The 22,184-nt window shown below is 30.1% G+C and overlaps 1 protein-coding gene across 2 annotated transcripts in view; it reads left to right on the top strand.

Moving 5' to 3' along the window:
• The window catches only part of Alk (Anaplastic lymphoma kinase), a 316,961-nt gene that overhangs the window by 264,231 nt on the left and 30,546 nt on the right, over nucleotides 1-22,184 (top strand). For both annotated transcript variants that reach the window (XM_075356481.1, XM_075356480.1), the window contains exons 13-17: nucleotides 2,583-2,735; nucleotides 4,503-4,680; nucleotides 8,156-8,341; nucleotides 9,429-9,668; nucleotides 16,694-16,789. In XM_075356481.1, the coding sequence (XP_075212596.1) occupies nucleotides 2,583-2,735; nucleotides 4,503-4,680; nucleotides 8,156-8,341; nucleotides 9,429-9,668; nucleotides 16,694-16,789 (853 nt within the window). The remainder of the gene's footprint in view (nucleotides 1-2,582; nucleotides 2,736-4,502; nucleotides 4,681-8,155; nucleotides 8,342-9,428; nucleotides 9,669-16,693; nucleotides 16,790-22,184) is intronic.

The following is a 22,184-nucleotide window of genomic DNA, read 5'->3' as shown; positions in this document are numbered from 1 at the left end:
TCAGAAAGCCGTGACTATCACAACAAAAATTTCACGAAGTGGGTGTCTGAAAAATTAATCCCTGGTCTTCCCCCAGTAAATGGTTGCTATCGATAATGGTCCATACTACAATTCACTTCTAGGGAAGCCTCTGAATTCAAATGGTAGGAAAAGTGGCATGATTGATTGGTTAGAAAAGAACAATATTCCATATAATTGTGTTAAAACCACTGTTGTATGACATAATTAAATCACATAGAAATTAAAAAATAAAGTACCATTTTGATGAACTATTAAAAAACATGGGCATCAGGTTCTGTGACTTCCATCTTACATTCCTTGCATTTTTAATGACATATATTAAAAAATTAGCTAAGGAAAAAATGAATGAAATGAATAAGGATGATTAGAAACCATATTGTTAATATGTAAAAAAAGCTGAAAGCGAGTATAAGATGGAACCGCTAATCAACAAAATGACACATAAAATTTGTACATCAGACAATGCTAGTGAAAGGGACTGTTCCAATCAAAACAGAGAAGATTGTAAACTTTCACAGGAACTGGACATATAATTTGTGTAATTACAGATGCAATTTATATTCAAGGAGTAGTTAATTTTTTTTTATTTAAAAATATACCTAAATTAAAATTCTTTTTTTGAAAGCTTTATTTATTGAATTATTAATAGTAATTACATAATAATTAATTATAACTAATAAAAATGAAAACTGTAATAAATTAAACATGCACAAATAAAAGTACGATTGTTATTCTTGTACTATTATATGTGTATAAATGTTCTCAGGTCTGGTTGTAGTTACGTAGTTTTGACCTTCTCCAACACAAGTTTTTATTTTCATTATGCGCACTATACTTATAAATGAACTGGTAAATTTTTAAAATTATGAATTATTTAAATATACACACCTCTTTCTTGATGGGTGGCTTAAGTTGTAACCAATTTTGATAAAGTTGGATCATGTTAAATATCAGTTTTATTTTATGACAAAAGTCATAAATTAAGAGATAGTGTGTATATATATATTTTAATACAATTAAAATTAATGTTTTCAATGAACCATTGAAATTATTGAGATATATATATGTATTTAAAAACCAATGATGAATCAATAGATTCGAAAAGTACTTATGTAGATTTATATTGTAAACTATATCCAAACATGGCCAAATGAAAGCTAAATATAAAATTTATATTATCATTTTTTTTATTTTTTTTTTTTTTATTGTTAAATGTACTGTAATTGAAAATTTAGTTGTAAATGAATTCTTCATAAAAAATGTGTTCAAATAATATCGATTCATTTTAATGTATACTGTTATACATGTTAAAATAACAGGAACGAGTGGAAAATATTATAAATTTAAATACAAGAAAAATAGTTAATAAATTACGGACTAAGTAAAAATTATTTTGTTTAAACTTGCACAATGATAAACATTCAACTTTTATTATCTGTGCATTTGGTCAAGCTCAGTGAGTATTGTGTAAAATAGTATGTTTATGAAGAAGATTCTTTTTAATTATTTTAAAGTTTTCTTCTGCATTTTTCTTTAATATTAATATGTACTTTTAAAGAATGTCAATTGATGATTGTAAATACACCCAATGAAATCATTATTAGGCTAGTCGAAAATTATTAATATAATTGTTTGTAGATATTTGTTAATCATTGAATCTTGATGATTCATAAGATAGGACAGATGTTATTTTTATGTTATAGGATTAAAATTTATTTTTAAGAAATTAAATTAAAATTCTGTTTATTTAATATTAAAATATAAGGTAAATAATATTTTAAAAAAACAACTCATTTTTATTTCATTTTTAAACAATATTTATAAAATATTGTATATTTTCTTCAATATTAACTTAAAACTTGTAGATAGAATTTTGTTATGAAAAAAGAAAAATTGAATTGAGAAATAGATTTCCTATTAAAAAAAATGGCTAATTCACTTGCAAGATTCATTTTAATTGCTATATTTTAGTTTTAATTATTTTAAGTGATTTCACCAACCTTATGTAAGCAGACTTTCATTTATTTTAAAAATGAACCGCACTAATCTTTTAATTTTTTTTTTTTTAACTTATGGCTAATTCTCCAAAAGTTTAATCTATAGATTTTGAAACTGATCTCACCAACTTCATCTCCTTAACAGTAGTTATAGTTGAACTTATAGAACAGCTGTAATTTCAAAGTTGAGAGTTCTAAGGTTCAAATCTTAAAGGTAGTTACTTTTATACGGATTTGAATACTAGATTGTGAATACCAGTATTCTTTGGTGGTTGGGTTTCAATTAACCATACATCTCAGAAATGTTTGACCTGAGACAGTACAAGACTACACTTCATTTGCATTCATCCTCTAAAGTAATACCTTAAGGTGATTCTGGAGGCTAAACAGAAAAAGAAAGAACAACTGTAACATTTAGAAACTTGATTTTTTATTTTATTTTTTACCAGATTATTTTCATAACATCACACAATTCAGATGATGTGAATAATTTAACTAGAACAGAGTTTCTGGTTCTAGTGGCTCATCGAAAAACAAAACTTTAATTGTTTATTATGTTTTTAGGGTAGAGAAAGAGTAAACCATTCGATTGAATGTGAACTGAGGAAAATAAAACAATCTACAAAATCACCTTTGAGAGACAAAATAAAAGCAATTTCCTTAATGGATTACATCGGAGGTGGAGGAGGTGGTGGAGGAGCGACTTATATATTTACAGTAAGTAGTACATTAAAAAAATACAAACTAATTTTCTCTTTGATTAGTTAATTTCCCAGAAAATGTTAATGGTAAGAAAATGTCCTTTGAACTCACGCCCAAGATGTTAAAAATGTATTATTTTTTTATGGACCAACAACTAGTAAAGTTATCATTACATGAACACAAACAAAGAACAGATTAATATCCTAATGTTTCCAAATTTCCACAAAAAATTTGGAAACATATTCCACGATTTAAATAAATTGTTATACTTAAAAGCTCTGTTTACTATTATAATTTTTAATAATATGATGTTTTAAAAAGATTGAATAATAAATGTAATTTAAAGTTTTAAAGTAATCATTAATAATAAATTGGAAAAGCATTAAAAACCTACATATCAATAAATTTACAAAGTTAATAACTTTTTTAATCAGCTGCTCTGACACATGTAGAATAAAACAAACAGAAATTTTTAGTAGGCTATATGGCCTTTGAATGCAGTAATCGATCAGTTAAAATATTACCTATTTTATTCTCTGACCACCAGCTTGTTATTCAGTTTAGAAAGACCATTACTCAATTGTTTGACTACCGTAGATTGCAAAAACAATTGTCGGATAGAACCTCCTCATCAGCAGCTTGGATAATGTCAAAATGTTCATAGTATGTACTGACTGAAGTTTTGACTTCTTGTGGTGTTGGTGATCCCTTGTCATTGAGAACAGGCAGGAAGGCTACACTTTCAAAATTGGAACAAGCTTTGCTTTCTCTGGGTTGTTTCACCTCTCAACCTGACTTTTCTGATGGTGGGCTCTGCCTTGCGCCTCATAAAGCCGTTAAAGCCCATTAGGGCTTGGAATGGGAGGGGTATGGCGACCAGAATCAACACAAGGTGTCTTCCCCTATGGGGGGTTGGGATGTACCTCATAAATGTCGACCTTGGTTCTCTTAGCACATAGCAGATGGTTTCAGGCTTAGTCTGCAGTTGATTGCTAATCAGCAGAATAGATCTGTCAAATGTGTGCATTTGTTTGAGCCAGGTATCTGTACCAAGATTGAGTCAGTCATGCCTAAAGCAACCAGTAGGACTCCCAAACAAAAATCCATTGCTATTTGTGAAATATCACTTGATGCATAGAGGGTTGACTCTAGACATCCCTTAGAGAAGATTCCTGTGAGGTTTGATTTGTAGCTGAAATTGCAAGTAGGTGCACAATACTAAAGTTTTTCTACAGTCCAGGCTAACATATGGGTAGGAAAATAGTAGCCTACAACATAATAAATGGATAACTGATGTGGCTTTAGTACTAATGGTTTAGTACTACTTAGGGAGAAGAACATACTTTCAATGATAGACAAACTATCCAGTTATAGTAGGACCTAGCTGGGACATTTGGCACTGTACAGTTGAGTGCAGCCTTTTTATCACTGATTAGTCATATTGTCATCATGCTTAGGAAGCCCTTACGAGTTTCCCAAACACAACAAAGAGATACCTATGAGTGTGCCACCAATGTTATAAAAACTGGCATTGCTGTATAAATACATCTTTGAAATTGAAATTGTTTGCTAGTGTGGAAAATGTAAAAGAAAAGTGTGTGTACATATGCATAAAAAAGTTTAACATAATAACTATAATTTGAAAGAATGATCAATAATGAATAATTTGATATTCATTATTTAATATCAAAATCTAATTTAAATTTAATGTGACCTAATAAAAACGGCTGTTTAATAATTTTTTTAGAATATGAATTAAAAGTTGTTTTATTTTTTAAACAGTGGCAAAAGAACAAACAACGTGTGCCTTTACTAGTTGCTGCAGGCGGTGGTGGATTGGCATTGAAGGAAAGTAATGTGAATAATGTAGTTGTTGATAACAGTAAACAAGATGGCCATGGAATGAATACTACCCTACAGCCAACTACAGGAGATGCGTATGACAATAGTAATCCAGCAGGTAACTATTTTTATACATATGGAATCTCAGTAATTTAACTTATGATAACCAGATTTCATGATAACTAATTTTACATTTTTAAGTAAAAAAATGGATTGTATATATGGGAATACAATAAAAAAATCCGTCATGTACTCTATTAAAAATGCATAGAGTGCAGCAGCAGCAAGTAATGACCTGTTTGAACCAATATGCCAAATGTTGTTGTTCCTTATAATTGGAATTTGTATAACATGGCTTTTTTGATTATGTTCACCAGTAAATCTGTGGTTTCATTACAGACTGCAAGATATAGAAGAAATATAACATAAAACTCAGAAATCCACAACATTATAATGATCCAACAAGCTTATAGCAATGAACTAAAAGTGTTTTGATTAACACTAGGACTTCAAGAAGAGTGGAACATCACTGAAGAAGAAGACAGATCAGGGCAACTATCCACTAGTACAACTACTTAAAATGAGGATAAAATTAGGCAGCTTATCCATGAGGATAATTGAAATCCTTAAAGGAAATTTCTGACATCAGTGTGTATTCAGCTTGAATGACCTGCACTATGGGGTGAGTAATTGACTGCTTCATCATAGCGATGCTTCTGCCTCACAACATTTGAAACATATAATTTTTTTATTGCAACAATATGATTATTGCTTCATATCTCTTGTACTTGCTTAATTTAGCCCCTTGTGACAGTTCACCATCTTCCTCAATATGAAGCACGAGCTGAAGTATTGCTGTTTTGACATCATGCTGGAGATCCAATGTGAGTTGTAGAAGGTGATTAAATGCTTAAAGAACAAAACTACCCAAGGAGTTAAATAGTAGTCAAATTTAAATTAAATACTTTGTTTTTATTAGCTTAGTCTCATAATTATCATCTCACATTTATCAGCTTAGTTCCGTAATGATTTGTACTCCCTGTAAAACCTGGACAGAAAATTGTTTGATTATTTTCATGCATTTTAGAAGAGTAATTGTGGTAATTTCTAATTCATCGCTGTATCTTGAAAGTATAACCTAACAAACCCAACTAGGAATACAAAATATTAATAATTAATGTAATTAGACTTATAATTTTTTATCCATAACACCAATTTTTGGTAAATTTTATATCCAGCTATTTACATTTTGAAGATCATTTATTTTGATTAACATTTCTTACTTATGACTGATAAATATATTCTTTCATAGAAACGTTTTAAAGGATTAAGGAGTTCTAGAAGGATCTTCTAGACATTCTTAATCTTTTTTGAATATTTGAAAATTTCAGAGGTGTAGACACTGGTAGCGGTGTTAATCAGTTCATATCAGTTGATAGCTCCCATAATGATAATACCATGGCTTCTGGATAATTTTATAACAATAATAATATGCATTTTTATGCATTTATATATACGATTGTGTGTAAAAGAAAAAACCTTCATTTACTTTAAAGATAAAAAAATAGCAATATTAATTTGTATAAGACCAGATGATTTGTAAACGGTCTCATAAAGCTGCCATTGACTGCTGGGCTGCCATTCACTGCAATACAGCTCTATTCTACTGAAACCAAGAGTTTTCAATTTCAGCTGGTAAGATGTTTAGAATGCAGTCTGCACTGTAGAATATTTTCCACCATGGTAATGTACCAATCAGATGTTGCTGTTACACTCTTTATATTCAAAAGTAAGGGCCTATGACTTTGTGTAATGACACAGCACACCTTACTGTAACTTTGATGTTGTGTAATGAATGGTGATGCAGCTAACTAGGTAGGATTTTCCTATACTTAGTAAGAGAAATTCTGTTTGTTTATTCCAGTGTTTCTCAACCTGTGGGACACACTCCCCTAGGGGGGTGTGATAACACTAAATGGGGGTTGCAATCATATCGAAAAGAAAATATTATTAAAAAAATTTATCAGTTTACTGAAAGAAACACAAAATAAAATACACATTTACACTGTTATAATACACTTATAAATAGGATTGTATCAGTACTGCACAATGTATTTAATAATTAACTTATCAATACTAAATTAAAAACAAGTTTAATAATTATTAGTGAATCCCTTGGGCCTGTCTTACAAAGCAAAGTTTTTCGAAGGAAGATTTAATATTAGAAATAGACACTGAGTTCTTTTTCTATATTTAGCAGTCCTACATTTTGTCTTCAACACGGCCTGAAATAAGGTAGTTAAATTAATAAAATAGCTTAATTGTTGAGCAATGATATGTATGAGTGTAAATGAAGTGTAATCTTGTATAGTCTTAGTTCGACCATTCCTGGGATGTGTGGTCAATTGAAACCAACCACCAAAGAACACCGGTATCCACAATCTAGTATTCAAATCCATGTAAAAATAACTGACTTTACTAGTACTTGAACGCTGGAACTCTCGACTTCCAAATCAGCTGATTTGGGAAGATGCGTTCACCACTAGACCAACCCAGTGAGTTTATATTTCAGCCTGACGAAATAATAATTAACAGATATTGTCTTTTCTTTACTATTATTTTGTTAATAAAACAGAAAAGAGCTTAAAATCTTCTTGAAGATATCTGAACCAAATTAAAATATAGTTAAGTAACAACTTTATACCTCCTTATAACCACTCTTTGCATAGCTGGGGTAAGATACAAAGCAACAATGATTTAAGGCATCTTACACACTGTTTGTACATGCACACACTCAGGATATCTTGGGAGGTGTTGGTCAGATTTAAGTGAGTGATTTAGAACATCAGAATAAACAAAAGTAGTTCATGTGGACAAATACCCTACCTCACTTCATTTCCTCCTATATCTACCATTTTGTTTTTTTTTTTTTTTTTTAGTAAAAATGTATTTCTTAAGAATAAATTGTGAAATTTTAATATTTTAATGAATATTTTAAGATTGTTTTTTATACAATAAACAAATTTGAAAATTTTACCTTTGAAAATTCAACTCGGTAGCAATTAAAAATTTTTAATCATTAATAGCTTCATAAATATTTTTATCAAATTATGTTTTAGTAAAATATTTAAGTTTTTATTGTAAACAAAATGACTCCTCATTTGATCAAATCAGTTGATAAACAACTGAGATATGTCTGAAGTTGTTGTTGAAGTGGATTATGAAAATTAAGCAGTCTGATAATTTTTTTGCCTGATTTCACTTCCTTCACTAACTGAATTATTATTATTATTATTAATTATTTGTAATTCAGTGCAAATTTATAGTTGAAAAATTAACATTTTTTTTCAAAGATTAGGCTGGGATTTTATTTTTAAACAGTGTTTATTGTGTTAAATGATAGTATGTTTACTAACCAGTTTTGATTACTTGACTTGAAAAGTTCAATGAAAATTTCAAGCTGAGTAATATTGTTTTATACTCATTCAGTAATAATGTTAGTAAACTAATTGTCCTGTAAGAAATAAAGTACATGTATTTACATGTATAATAAAGTACTGTATTTAATTTGTTTTTCAATTTTTGTGATATAGGAGCTGGAGGAGGATGGATGCGTGGTAATTACACACATCGTGATGTCACTGGCCTTGCACTGGTGCAAGGAGCTGCTGGTGGAAAAGCTTGCACTACATATTCAGGAGCCATAGTCGCAGGTGGTGGAGGATTTGGAGGTGGTGGTGGAGGTTGTCTAGCAGGAGGTGGTGGCGGTGGATTTACTGGTATATTAGTATTATCTTTTATATATCTTTGATAATAATTGTTGTCTTAAATAATCAAAATTATATTAGCAGTTTTACTTTTTTCTATAAAATGTACGTTTAGAATGGCTTATTTTTATATCAGAAGTTTCATCAATTAATTATTGTTAATTATTGTTTAGCTAACAAAATAATTCTACAATCTTATTTAAAATGATTGCATTCAAAGTTATACTTTAATTTTCTTATTTATTCCTTCATTTGTTTATTTCCCACTACCCATTGAAACCATACCTCATATTAAAAAACAGTCAATCATCCATATGTATTTCATGGATTAATTCTGTTGACTTTATGTAGTTTATTGGATTTTATTTGTGTGATTTCCAGTGACTGACTATATTTGAACATGCAATACCTATAAATATATATATACATTGTCGTCAAATCGCTTTGATGGCACGTGGCACTTAATAACCTTATGGTAGCCCTGAAAGGGGCTGTTTTTTCGTAGATTGGCTTCAACAGCTCGTTGTAATTAATAACCTTATTGTAGCCCTGAGAAGGGCTGTTGTCGTCGAATGGCTTCGACGACTCATAATTCATAACCTTGTGGTGGCCCTGAAAAGGCCTGTTTTTTACATTAGCTCTGAGAAGAGCTATTGGGTCTGAAAGCTGGTCTCCGGTAAAGTCGCGAAGTTGCAGCTCGTCCATTAAAATCAGACTGGGCATCCCCTCAGCGGCAGTTGGGTCCCCATTACAGCGTGGCAATGGTGACCCCCAGAGCGCTGCAGTGTCAAGTCAGCGTTGGTTGTTCTTCACCGACGCAGCCTTGGCCTGTGATGATCAATTTATTGGCTTATAGTTTGTAATCTGCCGATCTCCATTCTTATATAGTAAAATCAGTTTACCTATTTGAACCCTCTTTTATATATTAACTATATGAAACCTCTTTTTTCTTACACAATTATAATAAATAATATGCAGATCACATATATCAAAAGCTGTTTAATTATATATTAAAGGCAACTTTAATTATAACTGTAATTGAATTTTTGTTTTCAAATAATATATAATCGACTGATTTTATTCTGAGCATTATTTTCAGGTGGTCGTGCTGGTAATGAAAAAGAAGATGATGGAGAAGGGGGATATTCATGGGTTGATGGACCATTTGGAAAAGTATCTGCTGGGGCACATCCTGGTCCTGGTAGAGTGTTTATTATACCTGCAATCACAGGTTGCCATTGTGATTATCTTTGTGTTACACTTGATTATCATAGACAAGATGTCCAGTGTCTATGCCCCCTTGGATGGAACCTTGACTCTGATAAACACAGCTGTGTATGTAAGTATCATCATTTTATAATTTTTTTATCTACTATATTAGTATGGCTTCAATTTTTTTCATGACAGTGCACCACCACAGTAAAAGTAGTTTTTAGCATGTACAACTTTGAATTCTCCTCTTTGCTGCAAAAATATTTTTTTATAAAAACATTTTGAAGAGAAAAAATTATAAATTTTTTTTTTATCATAAATTTTGAAGGTTGTGAAGTTTGACCACTGATATTCCTACAATTTAAGAAAATTGTAGTAGAATAGATTTAAATCATAATAGTTAACATGTTTAAAAAATAATTAATTTTGATAATCTATAATATTTTTTTAAAAAATAATAATAAAAATATACAATATCCCACGAAGAAACTGAGAAACTTTCAGGACATGTTCTACTAGTGAAAATAATAATTACTACTACTAGTGAAAAAAGTTCATACAAACAATAAAGTTTATACAGGTGTGGAAACGCTTTGTTTTCGAGTTATGGTTAGCAAAAGATTTTGCCTGGATTTCAGCTCTTCTAATAAAAAGAAGCTCTACTGTAATTTTTGGGACAAAATTAAGAAGTAAAGTTGGTGGATTCTTAAAAATAACATAAGAATCCAACTTGGATGTAGGATAAAACAGGTCCCAAAATTGTAGCTGTAGTAGTTTTATATCCGACATAAAACACAAAATTTGATGTTTTAAAAAAGTTTTTTTTTAGGTTTATAGTGCAATAGCTATGTTAAATGACAAAGGCAGAAGATTTATAACAAAACTTGTAGAGAATTTAATTCTGTAAAAGTTAATTTAAATATAGCCAATAAAAAGTAAATAAAAACTTATAAAAATCGGTTTTTTAGTTAAGCAGAACAGACAAAAAATAAACAGCAAATCATATTATTCTTTCTGTACCTAATAAACATTATACTCTTAATATAGATAGTAAAACAAAAAAATAAAATACATGAAATGGTAAATGGTAACACATGTACATAACTAGGATTTGTTTTAGGGGGGGGGGGGGGTAGGTCAAGGGGGCTGATGATCATGATAAAATAATAATAATGAAAATAATGTTATATTGAAAAGATTTTTTTACACTTGATTGTATTTATTATTAATTATACTTTATTGCAAATAAGAATCATAATGTTAGTATATAATTTTTTCATAATCACATTTATATGTACTTCACACTCACACATTTACACACCAATAAAAGTTATGAATTATTAGAAAGCTAGTTGTCAATGTTTATTTCTCGCTCTAATGTATAAAACTTCATCAGGATTAACAGTAATATCTCTATGCATTGACAAAGAATCTAATGAGCTTAATCTTCCATCCCCTACTTGTTACGCACAATTCTTTTGACTCTTCATTGTGGAGAATGATCGTTCATTAGTACATATTGTTACCAGAAGAGTCACTAAAACCTGCAAGAGATAATGAATATTTGGCAAATATTCTTTAGTGCAGCGATCCAATACTTCAGTCGCTTCTATTCTAGATTGAATTTTAAATTTAATGACTTTATCTCCTCGCATCAAATAAGATACTTTGCTGGGAGGACAGATTCAGAACATTTATTATCATAATATATCGCTAAGATTTTTAGTTCATCCACTTTTCCAGGACTAGCTGAACCTGGCAAAAGAACTTGTAAACTTTTTGAAGATTCTTGGAACGTCCTCCAGCTGCCTACGCATGTGTTTGGAACGCGATAAGCAAGTGTTCCATTTCTGGGTTGCAGGAAATCCCCAGTAATCAATTATTTTTATTAGTATTATATCAGAGTGAGCACGGTGCTGATACATTGAGTAACAGCAGGTTAAGGTATATAGGATGGGATTAATGATTAGGCAGATTATTATGTACCAATTTAACTCAAATTTTATGAAAATACTTTTGAGATGTTATACATTACGAAAATGTAAAATGCTAAAAATGGATTTTTTGAACTCAACTTACTTAGCTTAGATTTAACCCCTGAATGATAAAGTCAAATAATTGTTGGGTGATAGAGGCTGCGGTGCTAATCGCCTGAAAATTTCAGCGGAGTTATAGCTCCCTTAGCCCCCCCGCACAATAAATGTGTGTGGTAACAGAATAGCAAACCTCAGTTACAGTAATTGTTTGAAATTCCCTCCTTCACAATGTACACAGAAATCTGGATAGAGTGCTGTGTATTTTACGTCGGATGACGTAAAATATTTCCAGTGGCTTTCTGTATCATCTCAGGATCATTTTGTACAAATTCAGTAACATTTTGTATTTAATGGGTAATTCTTCTTTAGTATTAAATTTTTGTTGGTATACTACAGTTTTCATATGGCCCCAATTGAAGTAATCTAATGGCATTAAGTCAGGTGATCGTGGTACTATACGATTGGTCCACCACGTCCAATCCAGTGTAAGATATTAGCATTCAAAAGACTTCTAGCTATTAAAGAGAAGTGTGGCGTTGCACCATCATGCTGTAAAATCATTTGCAAATCTAGTTTGTAAATGTGGCATTGCACCATCATGCTGGAAAACCATATTTTGCAAATTATTTGTCAAGAAATGAACATATGCATCCTGTAAAGTTTTTATTGAACACAAATTATCCCTGAATTTTGTCATAAATAATGCAACACTAAACATTAATGTGAAATCTATGTTGGAAACTAGTCTACACATTACCATGTGGATTGTCTTCACACCATAAATGAGTATTTTTAGAATTGAAGACTGTTTCTCATAAAAGTGGCTTCATCAGTAATTTAAATTGAGTTTACCTTATCAGTGTTGCCGAGAAGCCAATGATAATTGATCACATCTGTTGGTCACAAATTTGAAACCTTCTGCAGGCGGAAAAAATAATGATTTTCTTTCTGTAGGATGCGCCACACTTGTTTTTTTGACAAATCAGCGTGACTTGAAATTTGCCTTGTACTATTGCCTGGGCTACACTTGAATATGCTGAATCATATGATGTTTATCATTAACAAGATAATTAACTTGGCGTTCAACAGAAAACGAACATATTGAAAATGACCCTTTCATTCGTAAATATTGATACACCAAAGTATGTTTTAAAAGAATGCTTAAAAGAACGCTTTAAAAAGAATATTTGTTAGATAAAGAAAGTCCATTTTTCATCCAATTTCAATAAAAAACCGATCTTTGAAAGTTTATATTTATATTTTATTGGCTGTATTTACATTAATGTGTTCATAATTAAATTCTCTACAATTTTTGTTAGTAAATCTTTCGCATTTATTAGTCATTTAACAAATTTATTGTACTACAAACACCAAATTTTGTGATTTACATAAGATATCTTAAAAACTACTGGAGTTACAGTTCTGGGACCTATTTTATCCTATTTCCCATCTCCAGTTACGTAAGAGACCACCAAAATTACTCCTTAATTAGGGTTCCAAAAATTACAGTAGGGCTTTTTATATCAGAAAAGCTGAAATCTGGGAGAAATCTTTTGCTAGTTGTAACTTGAAAACAATGAGTTTCCAGACCTATGTTTAAACAAACTTTTTTCATTATTTTCACCAGTAGAACATCTCTTGAAAGTTTCTTCATGATACATTTTGTGCAATAACATAAATTAACAGTGATAAAACCAATGATTTTGTATGTTTAAATGCTTAAACATGAACACAAATGTGGAAAATATAGAAAAGAAGGAAAGGAAAATAATAAGAAAAACGTTAGGTCGCATAAATTTTAGTGACAACAGGGAAATATACCAACTTGAATCAACAGTGAAATACATCAAAATATGGAAAAAAATGCAGACAGTGAAAAAGCAGTGATTGATGTTCTTTGGTAACTTTGTCAGAATGAATAAAAACAGATCAGCTAAGTAAATCTTTGATTTCTTTTATTGTAAACAAAATAAAGTGGAAGTTAAAAAAGATTAAAATTTAAAAATATAACAGGGACAACATTGAAATTAAAAACAGCTTTAAAACCAAAATTATGATGTTAGAGAGTTTTTAAGAACAAAGGACCAGGAAAGAAATCTCAAAAATGAAATGAATGTATAGCGAAAATAACACACAGAAAGAATGAAGAGGTACTGGGATCAAAGAAAAGAGCAAATAAGAAAGAAGTGAAGGAGGGAAGTTGGAATGTGGTCCTAAAGTAGCCAAAACTGAAAAGAAAAAAATTAATTGTTCTTTAATTCCATTTTGATCATTTTACTCTTGAAAGAAAACTCACACTTTTAAATACTGATATGTAAAAAAAATGTAGACTGTCATTACAGATTTGTACGTAGATCAGAAAAGTCCTGTCAACTGATCTTATTATTAAACTGTATCGGAATCATTAATTTCATTACATGACGGCTGAGCAACCGGAGGATTAGTGAAAAATATGAATATGAAACTATTGTGTTTGAAATAAAATTTACATTATATAAATAGGTTGGGGAAGAAATTATTTTAAGTTATAGAAAATTCCCTTTTTTGGATGATGTAATACACTGATGGTGGACCAACATTAAAAGTAAAAATAATAGTTAAATATAAAATTTAATTCTTATCAATGATTCAAAAACATTGATTATCAGGTATTATAACTGTTGTTTCTGGTAATATCCTAAACATTGAGTGAAAAAAAAAATTTATGATTGATTTTTTTAAATCTGGAGTTTTACTTTAGTAGTAGTTGGCTCAGGCTTTCTCTCAGTTTTAGATTCATTTTGTTTCACTTGATTTCTGGTCACAGGTTCTCAAACATCCTTTTTAAAGAATTTTCTTTTATATAATAAAGAGATGGATTTGATAAAAAATATTAATGTTACCAATAACTTTGCTTTCATTTGTTCACTGAGAATTTTGGTTTGAGCAATGTAAAGGTAAAATTACAAACACAAGCGAGTATTCAATTGAAGAAAGACTTTGAATTGATTGAATTGCTCAGATGTTGTTGAGAAATCTTATAACCAGGTAAAGATCTTTAGAATTAAATATTCCCCAAACAATGCTGCTGAAAATAACAGAAAAAGATGTTAGGTTTAAACCCTTTAAGCCTGGACATGGCTTAAGGGAAACCTGTTGCAAAGCTTTTCTAAAGTGTTTCGGATGTGCAATCATTGAAGCCAGTTTTCTTCTACAACAAGGCATTTACCTGAATAATAGATCTCAAAATATGTATTTTTAATGCATTGAGAATCCTCACTTTCATGAGAAAATCACAGACAACCTACTACATGTAATGATGTGGACAGTGATATATAAAACATATGTAATAAGACCATACATTTTGAAGGAAATGTTAACATCATTTCATGATTGAAATGAGATGCTTGAAAATTATTTTATTTTTCAGCTTCAGTCAATTATTATGGAATTAACTGCCATTTTTCAGCAAGATAGAGTACTTTCATGAACTGAAATCGCTGTAAGAGTTTGTTTTTATGACTTTGATCTTTCAACATGGAAGAGATTATCTAAACACATTTGGAACTACTACAGCTGTTTGCTCACAATATAGGATATAATAAAGTAGGAAGAATAAATATAGATGACAAACAACAATTCATGTTTATTTCTTTATATAAGAAGGGACTTTGTAGCACACTCTCTTTCTGCCTTATTAACTGTGCCTTCTTCATAACGTAGAAATTTTTCACTGGGGTTTTTATTAATTATTTAATATTAAATAAGAAAAGTCATATGGTAAAAATTTTTTTTAATATGTTATAATCACAATTCCTAAATAAACAAATTTTTTAATATGTTTTTATTATATCATTTTAATTTTACATATATCATATCTTATCAACATTTTTTTTGTTTATTTATTGACAAATTTCTGTTTAATTATGTTGATAAAATAATTTATTTATTAAGTAACATTGTCATCAACCTTCCTTCTGAATAATAATAAAGGAAAGATAATTACATAAGATTACGTCTGTTCTAAAGAGATGCTAGAATACTTCGAATATTATATATGTTCAGTTGTAGGCTAGGATTAGGAAAATGAAATTTCATTATATTAGATTATGTTGGATTATATATTACTTTCCTGTCTAGTGCTATAGCTGATCTATGGCTTTAGAAGGGAAGTATTGTAATCGGTCCAATTTGGGTATATGCAGTTTTCTCTGTAATTGGTCCAATTTGGGTATATGCAGTTTTCTCTGGATCTTTGCGTTTTGACACCTAAGAACCCAAAAACCAGATGAAATTTTCTGGATGTTCATATGTACATGTGTGATTGTTGTCGCAATCTAAATCACCTTATATCTCCAAAACTATGATTGATTTTGACCAAACTTGGTCAGATTATTTCTATATATGGGGCATTGATGCTATTAAATTTCCAATTTAAAAGGTCAAGGGGGGTGAGGTTGTAGAGCAAGGTCACCCTCAGTATCTTGAGATTTTGCCTAATTAAGGTCTTATTTTTCTTAGGCATATTTGTTTATTAAAAAATAATAATATTTGCAAAATTGCACTACCACCCCAAAAAGTGTTCTAAACAAACTATAGGCTAAGAGGGTATACCGCATCATTAGTACCCCCATCTCACCACAAGGAGCGCTAGTGTAGCACTGACGTACAGCTGCTGCACAGTCTCTTCTATTCTTATTCTGTTTACTTCAGAGGATATGTATGAATGTAAATGAAGTGTAGTCTTATACTGTCTCAGATTGACCATTCCTGAGATGTGTGGTTAATTGAAACCCAACAACCAAAGAGCATGTATAGTCATCTGCTATGTTGTAAAGTCACAGGTGAGCGGCAGAATTAAATAAATGAATAATATTTGAAGTGTAAAAAAGTATTTAAAGTGGCTGCTAGTTCCCCCACACTGCACAAATGAAATAAATATGGTATGTTTGCGTGTGCTTTAGTTAGAATCATTGAATTAAATAAACAAAAAATATTATATTTAAATAAAAAGATAAATATTTTAAGTTGTGTGTGTAAGCCATGCACTAGAAAAAATCCGCATGATGGGAAAGTCCTACAACTGTTGTCAGCCTTTTTTCTAACAACTAATAATTTTTTTTGTTTTTGTTTCTAGTGACAGATGATGAAGTAGAACCAGGTATAATTGTTATTTTGGGGTTGACAGCTCTGATACTTGTCATTCCATTTGTTTGTCTTATCATATTTCTATGTAAGTAACACTGTTTTATACTCCTGTAGTTCTGGAATGTTTTGTATGAATATATTTTTATGACTAATTTAGGAATGACAATAATTAGTTTAATAGAGATATGGATTATTAAACCAATAATATTTAACATGCATCATCATCTGCTGGTATTCTGCCTGGAAGTAGATCCCTTACATCTCTGTAGTCTCCATCCATTCCTTTCCCAAGCCTTCTCCTTCATCCCCTTGTATTTTCCAATTTTCACCTCATCTATTAACTTCATCCTTTCTTCTTCTACTGACTCTTCCATTGCACTGCCTGTAACCGCATATCCTGACCAGTTTCCTTTTCTTTTGTGTACTTACCACAAAACTGTTGTTTCTTCTTTAAACCTGTTCATTACTTCCTCATATCTCACTTTATAACTCCGTCTTATTTCCTCCATTCCGTAACCACATCAAAAAACCTCAGTCCAGTCCTCACCCCATCCTTACTGCCCATGCTTCACTTCCATACAACAAGATATCCCACATATAACTTTTGGCTAGTCTCTTCCTTAACTGTAAAAACAGACTTTTACCAAATAGTTATTTCCTCTTACTAGGCTTCCTTTGCTATTATTATTCTTCCTTTTATTTCCATTGCACTCTTCCAGTCCTCAGTTATAATAGTTGCCAAATATGTGTATTTTTTGCTTTTTCTATTTCTTCCTTCATTTGTCCTTACTACTAAATTCACGTAGTTGTTTATTTCCATTACTTTAGTTTTCCTCTATTTATTCTCATTCCATACTTTTTCATTTCTTTCTCCAGGGCTGTTAACAATCTTGAAGAGTATTTATACCATCAGCTAGAATTATCATATCATCAGCAAAACTTATTAATCTTATTTTTTATCCTGTTACACTTATTCCTTCTCTTCTAATACATTCCTTATCATCATACCTTCAATGTGAATGTTGAACAGTGTGGTGAAAGGCAGCATCCTTGCCTAACACCTTTACCTAGACCCAATCTGTCAGTCATATTCTTATTTACTTTAATGGCTGTCTCATGTATTATTCTTTAAATAACCTTGTCTTTCCAGTCTGCTCTTTTTTCTTTTAAGAATTTCCAGCATTTTCTCCCATTTGATGTTGTCAAATACCTTCACAGATAATTTAATATTACCTGTGAATTTCATTATAATGTAACTAATCTTGAAACTAAAGACCCTTCATTATTTTATCAATTATGATAACAATTTATGAGTAAGACTTTACTTTACTGCTTTGGTGATTCGGTCAGCATCTTTGACTGTTAAACTAAAGTTCAGTTCCTAGCAAAGGTCTGAATTTTTACCATGAGATTTCTCCATCATAAAAACCCATGTGCTAATAAAAAATTAAATACAGAAATTAATTATTTTTTAGGTTCAAAAAATACATTTTAATTTCAGTATACTATCATTTTAATAGTGATATATTTTATGGTTGTTTTCAGGCTTACATTTATTTCTTCAATTAATATCACTGATAAATTATAACTGAAAATTAAGGCACTGCATTCATCATTACGTACAAGGTCTGTTAAAAAATATCCAAACTTAGGATATTAAAAAAAGATATCTTACATATTCAGTTCTAGATATTATCAATTTTATTTCCTTCAAAATGTTATACTTGGACTCAAAACATGTAGCCCAGCACTTCACCCATTGTTTAAAACATTTCTGGGACATTTTTAGATTATCATTTATCTGTAGCATAATTTTTTCACCATGTCCTCTCAGCTCTCAAATCACAACCGTTTTTTGGCATAGCAATACCTAGAAATGACAGGGAGCCACTCCTAGAGAGTAAAAGTTCTAGATGGACTTGGTGAATTGCATGTTTAATTAAAAAATCCTAGCAAGGAATCGACAGAGATGTTATTATGACAGAGTTTTTGGCTGCATGATTTTCACTGATCTGGTCTTTTGTGCAAAACAGCATGATAAATATTTTACCCCCCTTCTGGAGCATAAACTTGTTCAATTACATAAACATTTTGGCTTATTTAATTGTCTTCTAGGACTTTGATCAATTTCAATTCATATTTTAAATATTTATATCATTATGTTATTTTATTTATATAATCCCCATTTCAGCTCAGGTACAATAAGCTTAGGCCTCAACTTTTGACTCCAACTATATCCCAAGAAAAAAAGAAAACCAAATACATAACAGACTGTTTAATCGTAAGAGTAAAAAACTAAACAATATTTTTACATTAATAAGATCAATTTCTTATCCTTATAAACATTATACTGCTTTTAACACTAGTGTAGTCACATTTTTCTATGATTTTCCTTTTTAATTTAGACCTTACAAACATGTATACTGTTTAGTGTTTATTTACTCAAAACACAAATACGAATCTATATATAATTTTGGTTTTAAAAAAATTAAAAGTTTTTTTTATCTAATATATAAAGGACTTAATTTTGAGTGCATATTAAGTGACCCAGATGGTATAATAACTTCAGTTGTTTCTATAAATAATGAATAACCGTAATAAACTATCCTATTACCCCAGTCAGGAGCAACCCCTCTTTAAATTTATCATCTCTCTCATATTTTCTTATCCTTCTTCTTTTTCAGTAGATACTATTGCAGTTGCATCAATCAGTTTCTACTCTGGTTCCATCAGTAATTCCCTGTGGCACATTCTGTGGAACAGGCTCTTGTTTATTTTATTTTATTTTTTCTATTTTTAAAACTTGAAGGAGTGGTGATTCTGCTTGTGAATTATTTGAGGATTATTTCCTGTCCTAAGTTTGCAGTGGCTGAGGTGCCATCCCATAAAGCTCGCCTCCTAATTCTAAATACTCCAACCAACAATTCTCAACAGCATTATTTGAAGTAACTATAACTAAAAATGCATAAATGCTATGACATTAGATAAGAATTGTATATTTCTGGTTGTTAAGTATCTCCTGTAACATTCATTGCGGGTACAATTTGAAAACACTAATAGCTAACAGTAAATCAGTTTTTGAACAATGAGTAAAAGGGCCATTCAAAAAGTTCCTGACCTGACAAAGAAATCACATCATCTTAAAAAAATTTTTTTTTAATTTTTCAACATAGTCACCTTACAATTCAGAACATTTAGGCCTACGTTTCCACCTTTTTATTACTCTTAATACAATACAATTTGTCCAATTCTGAAAAATAACCAATTGTACCAGCTTTGACCTCATCAATTAAAGTTCTTCCAGTGAGCTAATTCTTCAGCTTTAGGAAGAGGAAGCAATCACTGGCAGCCAAAAATAGCACCTGTGGAAGCACTTCAAAGCATAAATCATGGAGTTTTGCAGGATCATTATCAATATTGTCCTACCTTTTTCCAGGTAATTCATGAGCACACCACGAAAATCCTCTTAAAAAACCATAGCCGTGACTTTTAACTGCAGACAGAACCGTTTGTTTTCTTTGGCGCACTTTCACCTGCTCCCACCATCTGTTTGTGCTGCTGTTTAGTCTCTAATATGTAATGCGAATCCATGATTCATGGATTCACTGTTTGAAATTGCATATAAGTATAGTAACCTATGCAAAATGTTCAGTCAAATGCATTTTTGGTCAACTGTTAAAAGCTTTTTCATAGCCAAATGATGTTTATGTGAATTAAACAAGGAGATGAATTAAATGTGATAATGAGGTTAATTCAGAATTGTATGCAGTTATAAAGAGAGATTACAATAAAGTATACATTTCACACCAATGATGTCATATTTTTGATGATTTAAACATTACACCATGTAGTATTTGCAGACAATTTGGACATAATGAGAAAAAATTCAAGAATGACACTGTGTGTCCTTTATGTCCAGATAAACATCATACAAACGAATGTAGAAAAAGACAGAAAATAGTGTGTTTGAATTATATACATAGAAATAGTAGAAGACAAGCAAATATAGACACATAAGGTCACACAGTGATGTGCAGTTTTAAAATATATGATAAATAGAAAAATTGTAACCATGGATTATCCAGTAAGACTGATAATACCAAAATGGATAGGTAAAACAGGAAACTACAATGGAGTGCAGGAAAATATAATTCAAACAAGAAGTAATAATCAGTAGCAAAATAAAAAATGAAGATTTTTTTTAAAGATGATGATAATAACATCATTTGACAAAGTAAGTTTTAGAAAAGTAGATGTGAATTGTAGTACATTATGGCAGCAAATGAATGAAAATTTTAATAAATATAATTATTTATTATTCACATGAACATAAAAGGGATAGACTAGCATTATGAAGAGCTATGTGGTTTCACTGAATCGTTGAGTATAAAACCAAATATAGTAGTTTTCACAGAAAAATAGAAGGTTAAAAATGTTAATTTATATAAAATTGAGAGGTCTGATATACATTATAGTGAATCCCAAATGTGAAGCAGATGGAGTAATTAGTAATTAGATAAAAATTTAAGAACTGAAATTTTTATTGAAAGTATAGGAGAAATAAAACTAATGGTTGTAAATATTTTAAGAGAAAAAAACAATATAGTATTAACAACTGTATACTGACCACATGTTATGAATAATTTTCACTTTATGAACAATTTAAGAAAGCATATAGACAAATATTGTTGAGTAATAACGCACTTTTTTTATCGGGGATGTAAATACTGATATCTTGATAAATAATACTAAAGAAAGTAATGAACATGATATTACTAGAATATAATAAATGATATTACTAGACCATCAAACACTGGGGATACAAATTTAGATCTCATTTTTGGCAAAGGTGAAATGATTTCTCATATAACAAAAGCTTTTATTTGTAAAAAAAAAGATATATCTGATCATTACATTACAGTCCTACTACTAGGAAAAGAAAAACTGAAGAATAATGTTGAAAATGAGTATAACAATTAGACTTCAAAAAAGTAAAATTAATATTAAACAGACTGATAGGAAAAATAGTAGCAGATGATAAAAACATTGAAAACTGTACAAATAATTTAATTAAAACTATTTAGAAAATTGTTAAAGAAGCTACTTTTAAACGAAAATGAGAGTCAAACAGATAACACTATAAATCAAGAAAAACATTGATTACTCCAGGATTAGTGAAATTTTATGATAAGAAATAAAAATTATATGAATTATGTAAAAAATTTGCAAAATATGTACTTAAAAATGAATTATAAAAAAATATATAAATACTTTAAATAAATTAGTTTAGCTTATCAAAAACTGAAGTGAAAAGCATTATTTAGGAAAATATAATAAAATTAAATGACTATATGTGAATAAAAAATTAGGAAATTCAAAAACTAAACTGAATACAACAAAAGGTTTGAAAGTAAAAGGCAATAATACAAAATGTAAAAAAAAAGATACTTGAACATTTCAATAATTTTTCACAAATATTG

This window comes from Lycorma delicatula, chromosome 2, assembly GCF_047948215.1.
Source record: "Lycorma delicatula isolate Av1 chromosome 2, ASM4794821v1, whole genome shotgun sequence".
Taxonomy (NCBI): domain Eukaryota; kingdom Metazoa; phylum Arthropoda; class Insecta; order Hemiptera; family Fulgoridae; genus Lycorma; species Lycorma delicatula.
Note: the sequence above shows the minus strand (reverse complement) of the source record. Positions and strands in the feature narration are given on the sequence as shown.